This window comes from Maylandia zebra, linkage group LG4 (genome assembly GCF_041146795.1).
Source record: "Maylandia zebra isolate NMK-2024a linkage group LG4, Mzebra_GT3a, whole genome shotgun sequence".
NCBI classification, from domain to species: Eukaryota; Metazoa; Chordata; class Actinopteri; order Cichliformes; family Cichlidae; genus Maylandia; species Maylandia zebra.
In genome coordinates this window covers 5,205,554-5,226,131 of record NC_135170.1, presented here as the reverse complement: position 1 = coordinate 5,226,131, position 20,578 = coordinate 5,205,554, and the positions used below count along the sequence as shown (strand labels likewise).

Below are 20,578 nucleotides of genomic sequence, written 5' to 3'. Positions count from 1 at the left end.
ACCAGACTTGTCTTCTGGCTGTGACTCCTTCCATTTGTTGAATACAGTACACTCATTTTTTCATTTTTAACACTCACTTTGGAGCCTTCAGTGCTTTCAGTGTTATCCTTTCAAATTTTACCCTGGTAGTATTATGTTCTTGATGCCCACCTCGTTTACTTCAGTGTTTCCTGTAACCGAGACAGGTATTAAAAGAAAAATAAAAAGCTGATTCTGAGGGGTTAACAACTGGCAGACTGGATTCATTTAATATGGAATGATCCTGTTACAGTGCATCCAATTTTGCAGTCATATACAGTAATAAAATCTAAAACCAGAACCTGGACAGCAGCTGCCATCTAACCTGCAGAAAAACAAAGAAACAATACAATCGAACTTTTACACTTTCTTCATCTATGTGTTGTTCAAAAGTTTTGCCAAACAGATTTTTCTGTGTGCTGAACATGTGCACATCGATTGCGTGACTGACTGCATTATAACTGGCGCTATAACTTCTACTTTACTTTGTGGAACTTTGCAGTAGTTAAAAGGATGGGTGGGGAGGGGAGGAAGGGAGTTGGATGGTGGTGAGGGGGAGGTGGGGAGTTGGATGGTGGGGTGGGGGAGTGGGGAGTTGGACGAGGTAGAGGCGTAGCACCAGGGAGGGGTGGGGCGGGAACTATGGAACCCGGATGCTGATGCTGACCCATGAAAAGGAGGAGGAGGAGTGTAATAGGTGGAGGAAACAAGAGGGGTAAAAAACGGGTAGCGGCAGAGTAGAGGAGGACATCCCGTCAATGATAAACACTCCCATGGATGCGGCCAACTTCGGACTACCTGAAAGACTCGAAACTAAAATGTTTTTACTTATTTAGCGTTTTTTTTCTGCTCCTTGTGCACGAAGCAGCCGGCTAAGGGAGGAGATGCGGTGATATCATGAGCAAAACCGGCCAGCGAGAAAGAAAGGAAAGACAGAGAAGAAGAGAGAGGGAGGGGGAGAGGGAGCAGGGGAAGAGGAGAGGCGGGGAGTCGGCTACCACCAGGCCAGCTGAAGATGCTTGTTGTTTCTAGAAGCGGGATTAATCACCGGGTTGAGCGCTGATCCTTCCCCCGGCGCACCGAGCGCACCTCTCCACGCTGCAGCTGTCCCGAGCCAGCACGCCTTTCGGCCGTCTGGCCCGGTCTGCCCCCGAGGCTGTTTGCCTTTTTGATGCTCTTCCCCCTCTTCCTCTATTTCCTGATGCAGGGCCGGGGAGGGGGCGAGCCAAAGTGTGCACCGGATATTGGAAAACCCATTCTTCTTGCTGATGCTGTTTGTGATAATAGATTGTTATCTGGGCAACGCCGCATCTACACAGAAAGGCAGATTGTGACCAAATGAGGCCCGACTTGACAGGAAGAGGGGAATGTATGGGCTCGGGAGGATTATGAAAACAGTTTTTTTGGACGGCAACAGAAGAACGGGGGTCCCTGATATCGATCAGGGCATTCTGGCTTCGGATATTTGAGACTGCTCTTACAGAAATCAATCTGTGGCAAATGTAGCCTTCCTGTCCAGGTCTGAATGAGATTTTTCGTTACTGCTGTACTCTTGGCCAGCTGAATAAGCTATATAGGATCAGTCAGCTTTAAACTACAGTTATTTATAGCAGGGGGGTGGGTTTAATGTGACTGTTCGCACCTCTGTGGACATCTCCCATCTCTGGTACCGGCTAAACCTCACACGTCCTCATCTCTGATCTTTTCCTACCTTTCCCTTGAATGATGCCGCTTCCTGTGCTTTGGTAACACTGACTTGAAAGACTCTGGATTTACAGAGTGGAAACAGGACCGGTTCTCACTCCTGACCGCATGACAAACAATTGCATGGGAGTAGCCTGCGAGGCCCGGCTTTAGATCACGACCAGTCCGCACCTCCTCTCTTCTCCTTTCCTCCTCTCTGCACCGCCGTATAGCCGCCTGTAATGTGCGTTACGGCATTACGCACGGAGCAGGAGCGAGCGCTATCTTGATTTGCCTTATATCTGGAATAGAATTTCATCTCGGGAAGGATGAGCAGCAAAGAGCTGACGGTGGGCCAGTCCAGTCAGTTTGTGGGGCCTTACCGGCTGGAGAAGACCCTCGGGAAGGGACAGACAGGTAGGCACCCTGCAGAGTAACGCAAAAAACAGGGCGTCTGCAAGGTGCGCCGGGGTGTAACACCCCACTGCAAAGCTACTTTAACATTTCTGTAATATCGAAGCTCATGGTTTAATCCGTATTTATTCTGTACACTAAGTCTTCTCATCTCCTGTAGTTTTATCCCTCCACGGCCTTCTTAAAGGGCCTCCCAAAGGCTAAACATTTTTGAGGAGGTTTCTGAGAATGGAGATAACTCTAAGTCAGTTTTTTGAAGCTGAGTTGGAAGAATAAAGCTTTTTGAATTAATCATGACGTCCCTTCCTTCCTGTTATTCACACCGCATCATGATCTGCGATATTCAGATGCTCTCTTCTCCTCCCTCTGTCTTGCTTCTCAGGACTTGTGAAGTTGGGTGTCCACTGTATAACAGGGCAGAAGGTGGCCATAAAGATCGTCAACAGAGAGAAGCTCTCTGAATCGGTTCTAATGAAGGTACAGCACTCCAAATTCACCTCATCTACTTATCCAGCTGTCTTTCTAGCTGTGCCGTGCACTGTGGCTGTCATTATGGTGGCTGCCAAGCTCAAATCATGTTAAGCTTGCACTCTGCAGAAATAGCAGCAGAAAATTAGTCTTTATTTTTGTCAAGAAAAGCCCGGCAGTGTGTTGGAACTTGGAGCTGCCGAGTGTGTGTGGGCACTGCTTCTGTATACCGAACAATAGGGATGATTTCATTCTGCTAATTAAGCCCTCTGATGAAAGCAACTGCAGCAGAAATACACTGGACTGAACTGAAATCTAAATAGCTTGTTCATGTTGGCGTTTTTAATGTGGTTGATTGCTTGGAGCTTTACAGGGTATGTCTTTTTTAGAACTGGCAGGTTGCACAAGGCTCACTTTAGGCGCTAGACGTGCAGCACGGTGCTAGCATATGTTTTAAGATGTGCAAAAATGTCAGCATCCTAAAAACACCGGATAGCTCAAGATTTCATGGTGAGGCAGATATATATCACACATCTGGTATGTTTGGCTTAAACATCACGAACCTGCTCCTGTCCCATTTCCATGTGTGTGTTTATTTTATCAGAACAATACAAAATAATGTTTTCTTTCTATAGTCTGATAACTGTGTTGGGAAAAAAGCAGCATTCACCAATAGCACGTGACAAATGCCCTGAATCACTCAAGCTTAAAAAGGCACAAAATTCAAGGGATGAACCAGTGCTGTGTCCACACATAACGGACAACTTAGCAAAGAGTTAGTGCTAGTGCTGCAAAAACACATAATTTGTACCAATTTCTTTAGCTGAATATGCAAAATGAAATGTCAAAGAACAGTTTGACAGACAAAAATAAATAAATTTTTGCACCAACAAAGTGATTCCAAAACATGGCAAATCTTGTCATGTGTGGTGTGTCTTTAAAAACAAGTGGTGGACAAAAGAAATGACAGGCCTAAAAACTATCTGCAGTCAATGACCTGAAGAAGGAGAACCATCTCAGAAACGCAAAAGAAGTCTAGGTGGCTCTCTTTGAAACTTGAACAATATCTGAAAGTTGACCTCACTTGTATTGAAGCAGAGTGGAATCATGCTGACAGACAACAAAAGGCAGCCAGTTTCCAAAGAAGATTTTTTTGATGTCCTTCAAGAAGCCTTGAGGACTATTCCTGAAGACTAGTTTAAGAAATGACAAGAAAATGGCCTCAGAGAGTTCAGACTATGGTGAAGAATAAATGTGGTCATACTAAATGCTGACTTATATTTAGTATGACCAATATTTTTTTTACGTCATATACTGTATTGCTGTACATTTTTGAATGTTTCAATAAATTGCTGCTCATATTTCCCAATTTCCTACCAAAATATAAAGATATCACTGTGTGGCTACAGACTTTTTCATATATGTTTAGTTTTATGCTGTCTTAAAATATATTTCTTGCGTCACAGTCCTGTTGTATTCAATTAAACCAAGCAGTTTTTCATAGATGTGTTTTACATAGACAACAAGTAGTCCTTAAATGGCCTCACAAAGGTCTTTGTTTAAACTTTTAGGGCATTTCAGACTATATTTTTCAGCTGTAAAGTTTATTTAAAAGACAGTAGACATGACATGAATTTACTGTCCAGCAATCAATCTTCCAGTGTGGAAGGAAAATCAATGCTGCGCCTAGTTCTCTGCCACGTGTTCTGCTCTATAATAGGTCATGCTGTGGACAGCTACTAGAGCTGAATGAATGAATAAATATTTAAAAGGAACACTTAAAATTACATTTCTTTTAAAAAATAGGCATCCATATTTTCATGTATTGTAATAAAACATAAGCAATAAGCATAAAAAGTTTAGCAATAGCTAATATGAGGGCTGTCTGCCCCTGTCTAAGGAAGTACAAGTACTGAATTTAGTCAGATAAATCTTGAGAATGGCCTTTAGACAGAAAAACTAGCTTTTTTCTTTGGTTTCATCATATTTGACTGATCAAAGATTAATAAAAAAAAGTGTGACTATATAAGTTTTACAGAAAACTGCTCCTGGAATCAACTGACACGGCCTGGTCTCAAGGCAAAATGTGAAACAGTCACCGAAAAGAAATATTTTGGTTCATTTAAACACAGGTAATGTGCTACAATAGGAAGTAGATTTTATGCCTTAAGCTGTGCTCTTTGGACTCTTCAAAAGGGATACGTCACCTTGACAGAGCTTTGAAAAAGTGGCAGCCATATTTGAATCCAAACCGTGTTTTAGTTCATAAACCTAGAAAGTTATTTTGGTTTTCAGATGCTAACCAAACATCATTAACATCAATTATTAATTCTGTGTGGAATTTGAACTATGGTCTCTGAGAGACAAAATGACTCAACCATAGTAGCCCTGCTAGCTAAGAAGCTGCTTGCTAAAAAAGGCTAAAATGTTAGCAGCAAAATTACGTAATTATGTATTTCTTTGGAGGTTTGTTAGCTATGAGTTGTAAATGTTATTCATCCATAAAGCAGGAGTAAAAAAAAACAAAACAAAACACAGGCTCTAAAAGGGGATGCACTAATAATTTGTCAGAATAGCTCTATAAGCTAATACGGGCCTTCGTGAACGATATCTGCGTATTGTCAAAGTAAGATGATATTTACTGCAGCGGTACACGTTTATGTACGGTGACACATCAATTTTGCACTAGTTAAAATGTTCAGAGATGGTGTGGTGAAGAGCTAAAATACTTTTAAAAGGTTTGGTTATTTTTCTATAATTAAAAGTTAAAAGACAAACAAACAAAACAAAAGAGAAGCGGCTGTTCCAAACTGTTATTTTTAACTTGGATAGTGGCCCAGAAATTCACAGTCACACTCTGTACATGCCAAGTCTTTATCTTCATGAAAGTTTAGATAAGACACAGGCTTTAAACTAGCATTTTGATTAGTAACTAGCATAATGGAGCTAGCTTACTACGGCTTTGACCTGCTTACTAGCTTGCGCAAAGTAAATAATGGTATTAGAACAGGGCACATTTGATTCATGATTTCTTAACAATTTCAATTTCAGAACTTTTTGTTCTAAATTATAATTTGTGTATTGCATCTCTACTTTGTTACTATTTCTGATTATTCTGCACTAAATGTAGCACACTATTGAAAAGAAGTTGAAAAACAAGTCTGCCTGTTCTGAATTTTTACCCAACTTTTTTTATATGCTTGTGTCCTCCCTCTTGCTGTCTTACATCATATTTCCCTTCCTCTTCTGTCTGACATTTCCATTTCTATCATTTCTAACTTGCTCTTTTCTCTCTCCCTCTCTCTTAACCTTTCTCTACACCTCTCCCTCCCTCCGTCTGTGCAGGTGGAGAGAGAAATAGCTATTCTTAAACTAATAGAGCACCCTCATGTTCTGAAGCTGCATGATGTCTATGAAAATAACAAATACCTGTGAGTACATCTCTGTGTCTTTCTCCTTTCTGCTGACATAAAATAATCTGCTTCTGGATCTCTGCTAGAGCAGAAACAACACTGAATTAAAAAGGGAAGAATGTTCTGTAAGACAAAAGCGAGATAAATAAGCACATGGCATAGAAGATATACTGCAGAGATAAACCTTTTGTTTTTTATGTTACTTATTTCTTGTCTGTGACCCAGGTACCTTGTGTTGGAGCATGTATCTGGCGGAGAGTTATTTGATTACCTGGTGAAGAAGGGTAGGCTCACCCCCAAAGAGGCCAGGAAGTTCTTCAGACAAATCATCTCTGCCCTGGACTTCTGCCATAGTCACTCCATATGGTCAGTGAGAAGCTACAGGAAACCTTTCTCATTTGTCGTTTGCCTGTTGATGACTTTTCTTTAATGGCTTTAAGAACTAAATCATTCTCAGTTTTTCTGATCCTTTACTTAGTTAAAGTAGCAGTATGACAATTTAAAGATCTACAAATAAAAGCAGTGCTTACAAACTCCTACTCAAGGAACAGTATGAATATTATCAGATAAACTGCAAGCAAAAATACTGATTCTGCAGATATTTGCCGCCTGGGCCTTACAGGTTGTTATGAATAATAATTAGACCTGGGTTTGTTTTATCTATTTCATATTCAAGCAGCTGGTTTAGCCCACTGGCTCCCAAGATGGAATAAATGAGAGATAATTCATTATTCATTTAGCCACATTCTAGCTTCTCATCGTCTTTTTATAATAGAATTTGGCGAATTAAAATAAATATTATTGAATATTCGTATTTAAATTTATTTCACTTATTTTTATTTAACAAAGAAAAAAGGTAGAGGATTAAAACTCTTTTAGATGAGTGTCCTAGCCAAGAAAGCACAAATGAGACTATGTTAGAAGTTTAAAGGGACCCTTTAAACAGTGGTAGGTGCTCATATTAGCCATTAAACCTTCAAAAACTCAGGTCAGCTAATGTATCTATAGTGCCTATGACTCAAAACACTAATAGTTTCAGATCATTTTTTCTACTCTTGTGTCTTCATGATTTCAGTAAGAGGGAAAGATGCCTAATATGGTCATATCGGGCACCGCCCACTTCCTATTTTGTTGTTTGAGGGGCAGAAAAATTGTCTTAAAGAGAGGCTAGCTTTAAGGAAAGGATTATTTTAAATCATCAGTTGTGGAAAGCTACTCTAGTAGAGTTCTTCAATAAAAAAGAGGATTTGGAAAAGAGCATAATCAGTCCACTTGAATGAGGAATTGTCTCTGGTGGAATTATTACCAAATGCAGATTGAGCCCCAAGGTTTTCCAAACCTATACGCTAGCTGTATGTGATTTTTTTTAGGCCCATCATATACTTCTAATGAAGAATTTTTGTTTGTTAATAAATTGCTGATTGTGGCTGTTAGATAACAGCGATTTTTCAAATTCCTCATTTCATATTTAGTGGTGACTCAAACAAAATTGCACTGTGGATACAAATTTTGGTGACTGTTAGTAATGTGTGGGTAACGTACACTGAACGTGACACATATGCAACTTGATTGGCTTACATGTTTCACTGCTGATTGGCTCTTTGGAGGCATAGTCATGACAATCACCATCTGTGTTTGAATTCTAACACAGGTTGATTTTTTTAGCATTATCTGAGTGCCATGTCACCTGCTTATATAATTGGTCTGATTGAAACCAGTTCCCTATTAGAACCACATGGAGGCTTTCTCTTCCAGAAGCCTAACCTTTAATAAACACTGTGCTATGAATGTTCACGTCAAACTAGTCAACCAAATATACAAATAAGTACCTTTCTTCTTTCTACTTACGGCTTGGAAAAAATACTTCAGTGCTTTCATTGAGTGTTTGTATGTTCAGTCACAGAGACCTTAAGCCAGAGAATCTTCTCCTGGATGAGAAGAACAACATCAGGATAGCAGACTTTGGCATGGCCTCGCTACAAGTTGGGGATAGTCTGCTGGAAACCAGCTGTGGGTGAGTATGGGCAAAGACCACAAAGAAGATTTTGTGGTTCAGTTGTCTTATCAGTTTTATTGTAATGAATAAAACAGATAGCATGTGTGCAGTATCTTAGTATTTTAATGAATTTAAGCAACCCATAAAACATCCATTGTGCTTTTTACATAATCAATGGCAGCATTCACCAAGAGCTCAAACGCTCAGCCCATTGGGAGGAGTGTGGATTTAAATGATAAAATTAGCAACAGATTGTAGGTTTTACCTGGATTCACCTTTTCAGTCCGTGGATTAAAAAGCAGGTGTTCTCAGTTTTTGTACTCTCAGATCACAACACAATCAACATCCATGAAAGCGTTTTTGATATCTTGGTGAATAAAATAATTCTTTCCTTTCAGATCTCCCCACTATGCTTGCCCAGAGGTCATAAGGGTGAGTTACCTACTTTAAATGAATGATGTCTTTTGTGTGTGTTTGCATGTGTAACATTAACCCACTGCGGTGTTTCAGGGTGAGAAGTACGATGGTCGTAGGGCGGACGTTTGGAGTTGTGGAGTCATTCTGTTTGCTCTCCTCGTGGTAAGAAGATTCTCTCAGCTTCTGGGGTTTTTATATCTCTTTCTTATAGTGTGTACTCTTTTCTTTTTTGTATGATTGTACGACTTATGTCTATTTAGAACATTTACTCTTTGAGCTCTCAGTTATTAGCTGTAACCACGTAACCCAAAACTGAACCTTGTGGTTGAGAGATGAACAAAAAGTGCTTCTTTGACGAAAAGAAAGAAAGAAAGCTGGGGACCATATGCTGTACGGTTATTAAAGAGGTCCAGGTGGAATCTGCCCTGAGGCCATATACTGCAGGTCTTCCCCCTGCTCTCCCTCCCAGCTTTTCCACAGTCCTTTCACAATAAATGCTAAACAATGGATAATATTTGATGTGGGTTAATAACAGTGATCTGATTTCCAAGATCTTGGCTGAGGTCTGCCATGTGCTTTTACCCCTGAGGTCACCCTGGGTGATTTGTCCTAACTTTATATCTTGGAGAAAGGCCAAATGGATCATTCTGGAAAAAATCTGAATAGTTTTTGAAATGTGTTAGAGTTATTTATTTATTATTTTTCTTTGTTTCCTGATTGCCAAGACAAGAGAGAACTACTTAACACGAAGATTGCCCTGGGATGGATTTAGAGTTAGTGTTGGACTGGGTTCGTTACAGATGATGACTTAGAGCTTATCAGTTCGACACGGCAATCGAGGGTCCACTTGGGTCTGAGTGATGTCAATTGTCACATCATAAATGCAAGGTGCCATGCACATGTCTAAGTGCTTTCCAGTTTTTTGGGACTTGTCTGCAAGACACTATACCACATTGCACAAACTAATCCTCCTTAAGGTGGACTTGAAGCAGCCTTGGTTATCAGTGGTGTCCACAGCTTCCCATGTTCATGTCCTTAGTCCTCAGGATATCGTAAGGTGTAACGTGTGGAGCTGGTACTTACTCTGAATGTCACCAGCTATTATTAGATGAGATACATCTCAATTTGGATAGAAGAGTTGGACCAAAAAAGCAATTCTGATATCTGTACATAAAGACTTTAAATGGTTAGGGTTGACTGGGAAAACAATTTTGACACAAAGTTGCCAGCTGCAGACTGGTGAGCAGTTCTTCTTTTTGATTAAACCACCAGTACTTCTTAATCTCATCCTTTCTCTCTCCATCGTCTGCCGTCACTTTCCAGGGTGCCTTGCCTTTTGATCATGACAACCTGCGGCAGCTTCTAGAGAAAGTGAAAAGTGGAGTATTCCACATGCCACACTTTATACCTCCTGACTGCCAAGCTTTGCTCAAAGGAATGATAGAAGTCAACTCTGACAAGAGACTAACGGTAAGAAGGGAACATGTCACTATTACCAACATTAGCTGATGGTGATTTACCTAGATTTTCTGAGCCCATGTTTTAGTTTTCGTTGATTATATAATAATAATGCAGCAACGCACAAGATATGTAACTACAGTGACATTAAAGAGGTTATCCAACATCACGTTGGAAGCAAAGATGAAGAGCTCTCTCTGAATTCTTTTCGTTTTCCTGTTAAAATCTGTCGGAAGGAGAATAAAGGAGCTTCAACCCACAAGATTAGGCATGACTATACAAATCAAAAAGTGTACTCTAATTTGATTCATTTTGTCTACAACGAACACAACTAAACATTTTGTAATTATGGCTGACTTTAAGCTAACTTGTCAGGCTATGGATTGTTCCAGATAAAGACATTGTTGGACTTGCTCATCTGACCGACATTCATTAGCATATCTGCAAGCTAGCTTCCTACTAACAGTATTAACTGGGCTTTACTTCCTTAAGAATACCGCCTGCACAGATAGCAGGTTGGTCCTGCTTGTCACAGTAGGAGGTCCTAGCCAGTGTTACCAGCTAAGAGTCAAAGCCATAAATTATTACCCATTCTGTGAGTTGTTTGCCTCATGACATTGAAATAAATTATATTTATTGAAATATGAACACATAGGCAGCATGGTGGTGTGGTGATTAGCATTGTTGCCTCACAGCAAAAGGTTCATGATTTGATTCCACCATCTGGCCGGGGCGTTTCTGTGTGGAGATTGCATGTTCTCGCTGTGTTTGTGTGGGTTCTCTACGGGTAATTTGGCTTCCACCCACAGTCCAAAGACATGCAGTTAGTGGGGTGAAGTTAATCGGTAATGCTAAATTGCCCATCAGTGCGATTGGTTGTCTGTCTCTATTTGTTAGCCCTCTGACAGACTAACACCATGTCCAAGGTGTACCTTGCCTCTCGGCCCATGGTAGCTAGCATAGGCTCCAGCGCAACTTAGCAAGGATAAGTGGAATGGATGGTTGGAAATATGTCTGCGAAGGTTCTCAGTCATCCAAGTCATCGTAGTCTAAGGAGCTTGGAAAGAAAAGCTTCTGGAGTTCTTGGAGTTGCTTGAAGCCGTTTCACCTCTTCACCCTCTTGGGGCGGGGGACACTCCCACAGGGCTTAAATCTGGGACTCTCCACCATTTGACCTTAGAACTGAAGAAGCTTCTCAGATGAGAGGTGAAACGTCTTCAAGCAACTCAAAGAAGTCCAGACGCTTTTCTTTGCAAGCTCCTTCATTGGTTGGAAATATGAACACGTGCAGTAGCCTAATAATTGGTAAAAATCAGTGTAATCTCAAAATGTACTTATCTATCAAAATGTACTTGGTAACTATCTTAACACTAAACTACAATTCTTTTTCTCCTACATGAGTTATGGAACAGTATTGTGTGTGTTACCAGTCTGTTCACGTTTCCCATTTTTAAAATTTTGAAAAATAAAGGTGGAGATGCTGTTTCACTGAACTGTGGAATGTAGTGTTAACTGAACTAGCTAAGTACCTGCAATTTGTATGATTTGTCAGTAACATTTCAGCCAGATAAACTGTAGCACCATTAAAATGAAAGGCCTGTTTTTGTCTTCCTCTATTTAAAATCAACATCATGCTGTTTCGAAAACTAATTTTAATGTTAGATCTGCTTCCATAATCCTTGTAAATTGCATCAAATGTAAAAGCCTTTCAGGTGTCGTAAAAGTAGCAAAGGAGGGTGGGGATTATCGGATTTTTTACAGCACGTGGCCTGGACATTTAAAAGGGTGGATGAGGGGAAAAGAAAAGACCCGGCCTCTGGGTTTGCTTCAAGATGTGACAGACATTAAACCTGACACGAGACCTTACAGAGGGAGGATGAAGGAGAGAAACGAGGAGGGTAGAAGGAGTGAGCAGAGGCATGGCCGTAAGGTTTTGCTAAAAGACAGAAGTAGAGTCAGCAATGACAGAACTACCACTATTTGTTGTTTCTATTCTTAGACGCAAGTTTGTAGTTTTTAAATGAATCCAGGAACTCAAAACCTTTTCTAACTACAGGTCAGATTCTTGAAAAAGAAAAGACTGGTAGGGTGAGTAAGTGAACGAATAAAGAAATGAGTGAATGATCTGGGCAGCTAGATGAAGTTCCATTGAACTCAGGTTATAAAATGAAGCTGAGATAAAGCAATCGTGTGGAAATTAATTCATGCTTAACAGGCAGGTAGATGGGGACAACTGTGACAATGTGTGTCACAGAGGGCTGTAAAATAAGGACAGAGAGGAGGAAAAGTCTGGTTAGTTAGTCTACTACAGCAGATTTAATCAAAGCTGTGAGTTTGTCTGATGAGCTGTTGATTAATGGAGCCTGAAACCAGGTCAGACTGTCTCTCCCTCACTCTCTCTGTCTCTATCCGCTTCCTCGTTGCCTCCATGGAAACCACCCACTGCACAAGGAGACAGATTCCACACCAGTTTAGTAGTAGTTAAGATCAAATAAAGCAACACATCTTTAGTGTTTCATCACATTTAATTTATAACAGGAGGCGGTTGGAAAGGCTCCTGTCTGCAGTCCTTTGTAAGCAAGTTCACCAATGCAAATCCCTAGCTGTGTGCAGATGCTTGCAAGTTTCCTCTCTGCAGATGTATAAATGCAGTGCTTACACAGTAGGCCCACTTTCTCCTTTTATACACTTGCAGAACTGCAGCTGCTTCATTATTCTAGCCCCAAGAGATGCTGCACAGGACCGATGGGATGGCTTCTACTTATATGCAGTCCTAATGCAGAGAATCTAATGTACGAGGGCATGTAGGACTGCTGCAGGGAAACTTTTTACCATGTTGTGAAAACTAGAATCTGTGGCCCTTTACTGGCTAAATGCTCCACCAGTTAGCTCATATAACTATAATGACCTTGCTGACATGTTGATATAATGAAGATAAAAATAGTTAGCATGTTTACCATCATGTTAGCCTGTCAAATCTGCAAATCTTAGCTAGCTAGAAAGAGTAGCTAACGCCTAATAAATAGAGCTGTGAAAAACAGAGTACATTAGCAGCGTGTGGAACCACCTTTGGTAGCAATAACCTCAAGTCAACTTCATCAATCACTCATCATCATCACTGTGGAGGAATTTTCTGTCCGCTCTCCCTTACAGTGTCGCTTCAGTGCAGTGAGGTTTGTGAGCAGTCATTTATGCATCTCAGTGAGGTTGTGGTCTGGACTATGGCTTTGTGGTTTATTCAGATATACCTTTGCAAACCAATGCTGTAGTGGCATGTTCTTTTTAAACAGTCCTGAGATGTAGCTCGTGGGTCCTTCTGGGCATTGCATGGTTTGACCTGGGTTTTATGTCCACTCCTGTAGAGATTGAAATATTTCCACTAATAAGATGGGCTTCACATTGTTTCATTACCTTCCCTGTAAGAAAAATGGCTTCTTTTAGATCACCGTTGTAACATGTCTTTAAAAAGTTAGGATGGGGCAACAAAAGGCGATAAAAGTAAGTGGTACTAAAAGAAACAGCTGGAGGAACATTTTGCAACTAATAAGGTTAACCGTCAACAGGTCAGTAATACAACTGCGTGTAAAAAGAACATCTTAGAAAGACTCAGAAGAAAACATGGGTAGGGGTTCACGAATCTGCAACAAACAGACACGATTCTGTCCTGTAAATCGCTGCATGGGCTCAGGAACAATTCCAGAAATCACTGTCTGTGAACACACGACGCCACACCCAAATGCAGGTTAATGCTACTGTCTTCTCTGGGCAAAGCTCATTTAAAATGGACTGAGGCAAAGTGGAAAACTTTTCTGTGGTCGGATTAACTGAAATTTGAAAGTCCTTTTGAAAAACATGGACCTGCATCTCCTGGACTAAAAAGGTGAGGGACCAAAGATGAGAGTTTCTGAACTGAGGGGGCATCAGTACACGTTTTAGAGCAACATATGCTTCCATCCAGACAATGTCTTTTTTTCACCAATGGAAAACATCGTGTAATTAAAAAATTAGGCTGCTGAGTGTTGAACAGCTCGAATGCAATAGCAAACAAGAAGCAGTGGTTTCTATTTTGTGAAAAAACTGTGAGTTTGTGAGATTTGCAAATCATTCTGTTCTGTTTTTATGTACATTTGATACAACTTCACAACTATTTTTGGACTTGTAGTTGTAAAATATGGGTTTGAGTCAGAAGTCTGGGTTCATTTTGAGATGTTTTTTGTTTTTTTTAATGAAGCAAATGGTCCGATATAACACGAAACTGGTCAAATGAGACAAATGACACACAGACGCTAAACATACTGCTTCTTAAAATAGCGCACGTATTTCAGCTGTGCTAACATAATTAGAATAATGGTATTTCTATTAACAATCATCATTTTAGCATGATAAGCTCACATCAGGTAACACAATATGACATTAGAACATGGGTGGAGTTACTGAAAATGTAAATCTACTAAAATTTTTATTCAAAATTATAGGTAATTTACGATTAATCACTCAATCATTATCATAAACGTGATCATCTTATGTTATATCAAACATAAACAGATGTGCTTTCCTTAAAAACGCTGACATTTTTCCCAGAACCCAGAGTTGAGATGTGATTATACATGTAAATAAGTCACAATAATTCTCTTTAATATGCTTTAATGTGCTTTAATATTGGCTTGTTTTTTCAATACAGCTTGAAGCAATACAGAAACACACCTGGTACCTGTAAGTATATTTAACTTTTTATTTTGTTCTTTTGTCCGTCTGGCTTTTTTTTTGCATTTTACATTTTCCCCTCTCTATTCAATGCACCTCCACCCCTGCTGACTTTTTATACATACCAGCTTACTATGATCCTTCAAAGGAACTGTTTCAAAGGCAGCGTAAGAAATCTCTGCAGAATTTCCCCTTGTTAAATTTAACAAAGTCAAATAGCATTTTATGGAATCATAAGATGTCTTTCCTAATTCCAATTCTTAAATATAAAGCTTTTAAGTCATGCTGGTACTGAAATACCGTGTCTCATACATAAAGTACACCATCAGTGAGCGTTAACTACAAGTAGGTGAGTGAATCCTGTGATCTATTTTGGGATTTCTCTCTTCAGTCCTGCAGTCTTGGAGACCAAGAGTAGCTCCCGGCCTGGATTTTGGAAAGCAAAATTAAGCTTTTCAGTTATTCTCACATTTTTATTTTCTGTCAGGGTGTAAGTGAAACAATACTACCTCTACTATCTCTTTCAATAGTCATGCTTAAACCTGATCTATTTATACTTAAACATGAAAGCCTGTGGCTGATGTGGCGGTGTTCACTGCACCACATGCTAAACTTTCTTCAGAGAAAGCATTTTTAATTACACAGCCTAAATAGACTGACTTTTTGTTTTTGTGCCAGGGGCGGTCGGAACGAGCCCTGTCCAGAGCAGCCTCCCCCTCGCCGAGTGTGTATGAAGAGGATACTGTCCTTAACTGAGCTTGACCCTGATGTCCTGGAAAGCATGTACTCCCTAGGGTGCTTCAGAGATCGGGTTAAACTCACACAGGACCTTACAAGTGAGGAGTGAGTAAATACAACACAGAAATGTCCACTTTTACATCCGAGATATTGCCGAATCTGTGCCAACCACGGTTCAACTCACAAATCAGATTTACGTCCACATGCCTGTTTCTCCGTTATTCCTCCTGATTCCTGAGTTTACAACATCACAGCCGCTGGCATCTCAGCTCTTACACAGGCGCTAAGTGCAGTTTTTAAATGTAAGTGTGCTTGTATACATACTGAGCAAGTAAAAACAGAAAACACGACTCTGTGTTGCTGATTTAATTTCTCTTTTTCTCATTATCTCTTTGTCTCATTGTGGCCAGCCAGTTACTTACATCATGAACTGCCTGACATGGCAGGAACAAGAGCAACAATGCAAACAATGCCTCTCGCATTTTCCTCTCTGTCCGTCCTCTCCGTCTGCAGAATTAACGTGGATGTTCACCCACCACACGAGGCTCCAAAATAAAATTGTATTTAGTCTCTTCATGGCAGTAATAAAAACAATACATACATAAAAGAGTCATTAAAAAAGTTATTAAAAAACTTTGTTCTTTGTGAAGTGAACTCAGCCTGAGGAAAGGAGCTGGATACTACTGTATAAAACCAATCACCCTCTGAATCAACTGAGATGTTTTTGGATGAGAACTTATATATATAATGTATATTTAATAAATGTAACACATGTCAGATTTGACCTTATGACTTAAACAAGTTAGCCACATGAAATTTTCAGGGATAAAAAGCTCCTTTAAATTCTCTTAAAACCTGCAACAATTGCAACATCATGGGATATATGACAGTTTAATGTCTGTGATATAGAGTAACAGAAACAAGAATTGGTAGCCTGGACAGTTAATCTATTTCCTGAATATTCACTTAAGAAAATTCAAAAAGTACATTTTCAAATGTCCTTCGAAGGTCGCCGCTATGAGTGGAGTGGCTCTGCACATAGTGTGAATCATTTGTTCTTTATTTTAGCCATTTAAGCTCCCTTTCTGTTGCCAACTTTCTTCTGATTGGCTGCCCCTTGGAAGGGTTTGAATAGCAGGTGGGCAGGACGGCTTTGGTTACAGTTGGAGGAGAATTAAAGGTGACGTGATTTGAAAGAGTCCTTAATCTGATCTCTAAACTTTTTTTCTGATTTAGTATATTTCAGTTGCAAGTATTAATAATTTTAGGGGGAAAAGCCACAAAATAACAATAAGAGTAAAAGTGAAAAGGAGCAAAGTGCAATTATTTATATAGAGAAACCATCAGAAAATCCTCTTAGACGCATATATAATTATCCAGCTGTGCAGTCCTTAGCTTTATGAAACATGTCTGCAGTGCAAAATAATTCGTATTCTTATCCTTATTATATCCTGGCTCTTTTACTTGCCACAGCAGGAGGAGCAGTTTTTCATACTACAAGCATGCAGACAGGGTTAGCAACCACTGTAGCAGAGGCGCTAGCAGCTAGCTGATCCGTGTGGCAGCAACATGACTTCCAAAACTGCTAATGTTTGTAATAACTTGTTAATTTGTTGCCTCACCTTCAAATAATTCACAAAGGCAGGTTTAGAGTTGACACTGAACTTTGTTGACATGAACAATGAATACTTACTTTCCCCAATCAGGAAGTGACCCAAAGCAAGCAAAAAAAGTTAGCTAGTAGTGTGTCTACTTTATTTAGACATTATGCATCAAAATGTACTTACTGTATGACCAAGTTACTCTAATACATGGTTTTTTTCACATATAGATATTAGATTTAGCAAAAGATGACCACTTTCTCTCAGTTATATAGTTTGCTACCTAGCCAGCTAGCTAGACATAGATACAGGTAGGTTAAAAAAGTCATTTCTTTTTAATGACCACTAGCACACAATCCTGCAAAAACACTTCAGGTCCTGTAGAACTTTAACTAGCAATCCATGAAAGCAAACAAAGACATCATCGCCTTGCACGTCTTTTTTAACATCTTTGTAAAGTCTTTATGATGACCAAAGACTGACCTTTTGGCTGTTACATTTTTCCCCCCAGCATTTAATTCCTGCTTTACTACGCTTGTTTCTGCAGGGAGAACCAGGAAAAGATGATCTACTACCTCCTGTTGGACAGGAAAGAGCGATACCCCAGCTGTGAGGACGAGGATCTGCCACCAAGGAATGACATAGGTGAGATCGTCCTGACCATAAAAAAATAAGATGTAAAGCTCTAAATGTATATGTTGACCTTCGTTCATGCTACTATTTATTCTTGAAAATGTCCAGAGATGTTTTTAATTATTTCTTGCATTTCCATTTCAATTAATTCACAAATATTTTTGTCTCGCAGACCCACCCAGGAAGCGTGTTGACTCCCCCATGCTGAATCGTTATGGCCGCAGTCGTCCGGAGAGGAAGAGTTTAGAGGTCCTCAGTGTCACAGAACAGGTTTCTCCCACCCCGCCTCGCAGGGCCCTGGACACTAATGCATACAGCCAGAGGTACTAACTGTTTAAAACTACAAGTGAGAACAAAGTGTTCAGCTTTGGAAGAGATTAGAGCTACAAACTGCCAGAATATTTTTTTGATGATTGAGCGCATGTGTTACTTTCTGCTGTCTTTGAAAGGTCTCGTTCAGTCAGTGGGGCCTCCACAGGTCTGTCCTCCAGTCCTCTTAGCAGTCCCAGGGTAAGAACTTCACCCTATATTGTTTCTGTGTGGATCTCGGTGGCTAGGTTTAGGCAATTTTTCTGTTTAGTTGTTTTAAATGTTTTAAACATAGTCCATATAACCAACCTATATCTATTCAGAATACATATGCTGTATTTTATATTATTTGACAACATGATTGTGTAAAAGTATAGGAGTGGCACAGACTGTTACAGTTCATTTGTAATGTGCACCCATGTGACAGAGTCTTTATACAGTTATTGTTTTTGTAAGGACACTAAGCTACAGCTCATCTTCATTACTCTCTCAGATTTGATACAGTGTAACTTGCTAACAGGTGCACAGTTTCTCAGTTTTATTGTATTAGCTACATATGCTAATGTAGCGCTCCGCAGATTTGCTGTTATTGTTTATGAGCACTACAACGAAGAGTTAACTTTTTAAACGATAAACCATTAGCATAAAGCTAGTAGAGCCAGAAAGTTAGCTTAGCTGGACACAAAGACTGTACATAATGAGCTGCTGGAAATATCAACTAGCAGACAAAGTGTGGATTCTTCCACAGCAGGAATGTTTCCATTTCCATATCTTTTGCTAAAAACTGAATTTCTAAAGTAACAGTAGTGTGAGGCTGTGTTTGGATTCAGATGGTTATTTAAAGACACACAAACACATACAAAAACATTATTCTTTGCCCAAAATACATTTAATAAAATGTAACTGCGATATACAAAATCACAGGTCCAATAATTAATCATTTAGGAATTTATCAACGGAATGTTTATTTAATGTATAATTTCATGGAAAACTTACATTTTGGTAGTTATTAGTATTATTAATATATCATTAAATATCATTCTCACGTGCTTTTCTGCAAGGTAGTGTGTTGTAGCGTGGTACCAGTAAAACACAAATAGTGTGTCTGTGTCTGTGTGTTGTCAGTTGCTTTAGTACATGCATCATCAGTTCACGTCTTGACAAAAACAAATTTCCTGTATTGTGACTTTTTCATATATATCACAAGCTGTCATCGCTTCTCATGCCTCGCCATCATATCGTTACATCCTGAGTCATATGCATTGCCATGTCATGCTGCCTCATGCAAAGATCTCTGTTCTCATGCTGACATGGGTAAAAAGTGTCTGACAGATACACATTTATGATAGAAGTAGAAGTAATTAATTCCATCGTTCGTTGTTGCATCTCGATGAGGTTCGCTGATAAATCATATCCATGAATCATATTTCATGACCATTTCTTCCTCTCACATCTGTCTGTACCTGTTTCCATCTCTCTCTGTCTACCAATCAGAGTCCGGTCTTCACTTTCAGCCAATCAGAAGTCACCTCCACCTCCGCTTCCTCCTCCAAAGACCCCAAACCAGGAAGTGCCACCACCCCTCGACCTACCCGCCCGGCGCCTGACCCAAAAACCCAGACCTTGCCCTCAAAAGGCCCCGCAGAACGGCCCCAGCTTCACACCATGAAGTCCCTCCCACTCCAGACACCACGCTCCCCTTCCCCTTCGCCCTCCCCTATACTCTCCCCCATTCCACGCTTCTTCAACTTCCCGTCACCATCTGTCTTCAAGTCCAAGAACGTCCACTCGTCCTCTAACTCCTCTGCCACCCCTCCCCCTGTGTCGCAGGTCACACCGCAAGGCTCGCCGCTGCCCACCCCGCTGGGCACGCCTGTGCACCAACTCCAACACCCTTCCTCCACCACCCCTCCCTCCTCTTCCTCCTCGTCTTCTTCCTCCAGAGCGGACGGAGCTGCCTCGCTGTCGCTGACCCCGCCCTCCAGCCCGGGGGGCAGTGGTGGGATGGCTGCCTCGGGCTCTGCTCACTGGAGATCCAGGCTCAACTCATTCAAGAACAACCTTCTGGGCTCTCCGCGCTTCCACAGGCGCAAACTACAAGGTGAATAAGGAGTTTAAGACACACAATTAAAGAAAATAGTCTTTTAGCCAAGAGCAAATGAATCTTATGAAGAGATGAATCCAAGATAGAATCTATTGTTACTAAGAAAGTAGCACGTGTTCCAGCCTGATGCCTGGGGCAGTGTTAAGTAACATCTTATTTTCTAATAATATGTAATTACAGCAATTACATTTGAGCCTGTCATCAAGAATTACTGACCTTTTCTTTCCCTCTCTCTGACTCCAGTTCCTACATCAGAGGATATGTCCAGCTTAACGCCAGAATCCAGCCCAGAGTAAGTACACACATTCAATCAGTTTTCTTTCCTACAACTCAAAGGGGCGCACTGTGTTTTGCAAAATCCTCCTTCTTTCACTTACATGTCTAAAGACCCACAAAGTAAGAGAAAAGCCCATCCCCCATCACCGATCAGATCATCCTCTCACTTTGTTCCTTTCCTTCTATAGATCAGTGGGCTTGTCTCTGAATCAACAATTCAAGTTTGCAGTCATTTCTGATGTCGTAACCGAATGAGCAGCAATTTTTAGATGTTGATCTCTTACATTCAGAATGAATGGAGCCATTCCTGCTAGCTCTAAACTGTCACAGCCAAAAAACAAATATC

The 20,578-nt window shown here is 40.4% G+C and overlaps 1 protein-coding gene across 2 annotated transcripts in view; it reads left to right on the top strand.

Annotated features, from left to right (window-relative positions):
- Window positions 1-734: 734 nt before the first annotated feature.
- LOC101479871 (serine/threonine-protein kinase BRSK1) overlaps window positions 735-20,578 on the top strand; it is a 32,849-nt gene continuing 13,005 nt past the window's right edge. The window contains exons 1-15 of one of the 2 annotated variants that reach the window (XM_076882890.1): window positions 735-2,118; window positions 2,498-2,592; window positions 5,929-6,014; window positions 6,222-6,362; window positions 7,894-8,010; window positions 8,391-8,424; window positions 8,503-8,571; window positions 9,733-9,879; window positions 14,549-14,580; window positions 15,250-15,414; window positions 17,458-17,555; window positions 17,716-17,866; window positions 17,993-18,053; window positions 19,683-19,953; window positions 20,200-20,248. In XM_076882890.1, the coding sequence (XP_076739005.1) occupies window positions 2,031-2,118; window positions 2,498-2,592; window positions 5,929-6,014; window positions 6,222-6,362; window positions 7,894-8,010; window positions 8,391-8,424; window positions 8,503-8,571; window positions 9,733-9,879; window positions 14,549-14,580; window positions 15,250-15,414; window positions 17,458-17,555; window positions 17,716-17,866; window positions 17,993-18,053; window positions 19,683-19,953; window positions 20,200-20,248 (1,604 nt within the window). In that variant the 5' untranslated portion in view covers window positions 735-2,030. Of the gene's footprint in view, window positions 2,119-2,497; window positions 2,593-5,928; window positions 6,015-6,221; window positions 6,363-7,893; window positions 8,011-8,390; window positions 8,425-8,502; window positions 8,572-9,732; window positions 9,880-14,548; window positions 14,581-15,249; window positions 15,415-17,457; window positions 17,556-17,715; window positions 17,867-17,992; window positions 18,054-19,346; window positions 19,954-20,199; window positions 20,249-20,578 lie in introns of both variants that reach the window. The other variant, XM_004570314.2, reaches the window with a different exon arrangement.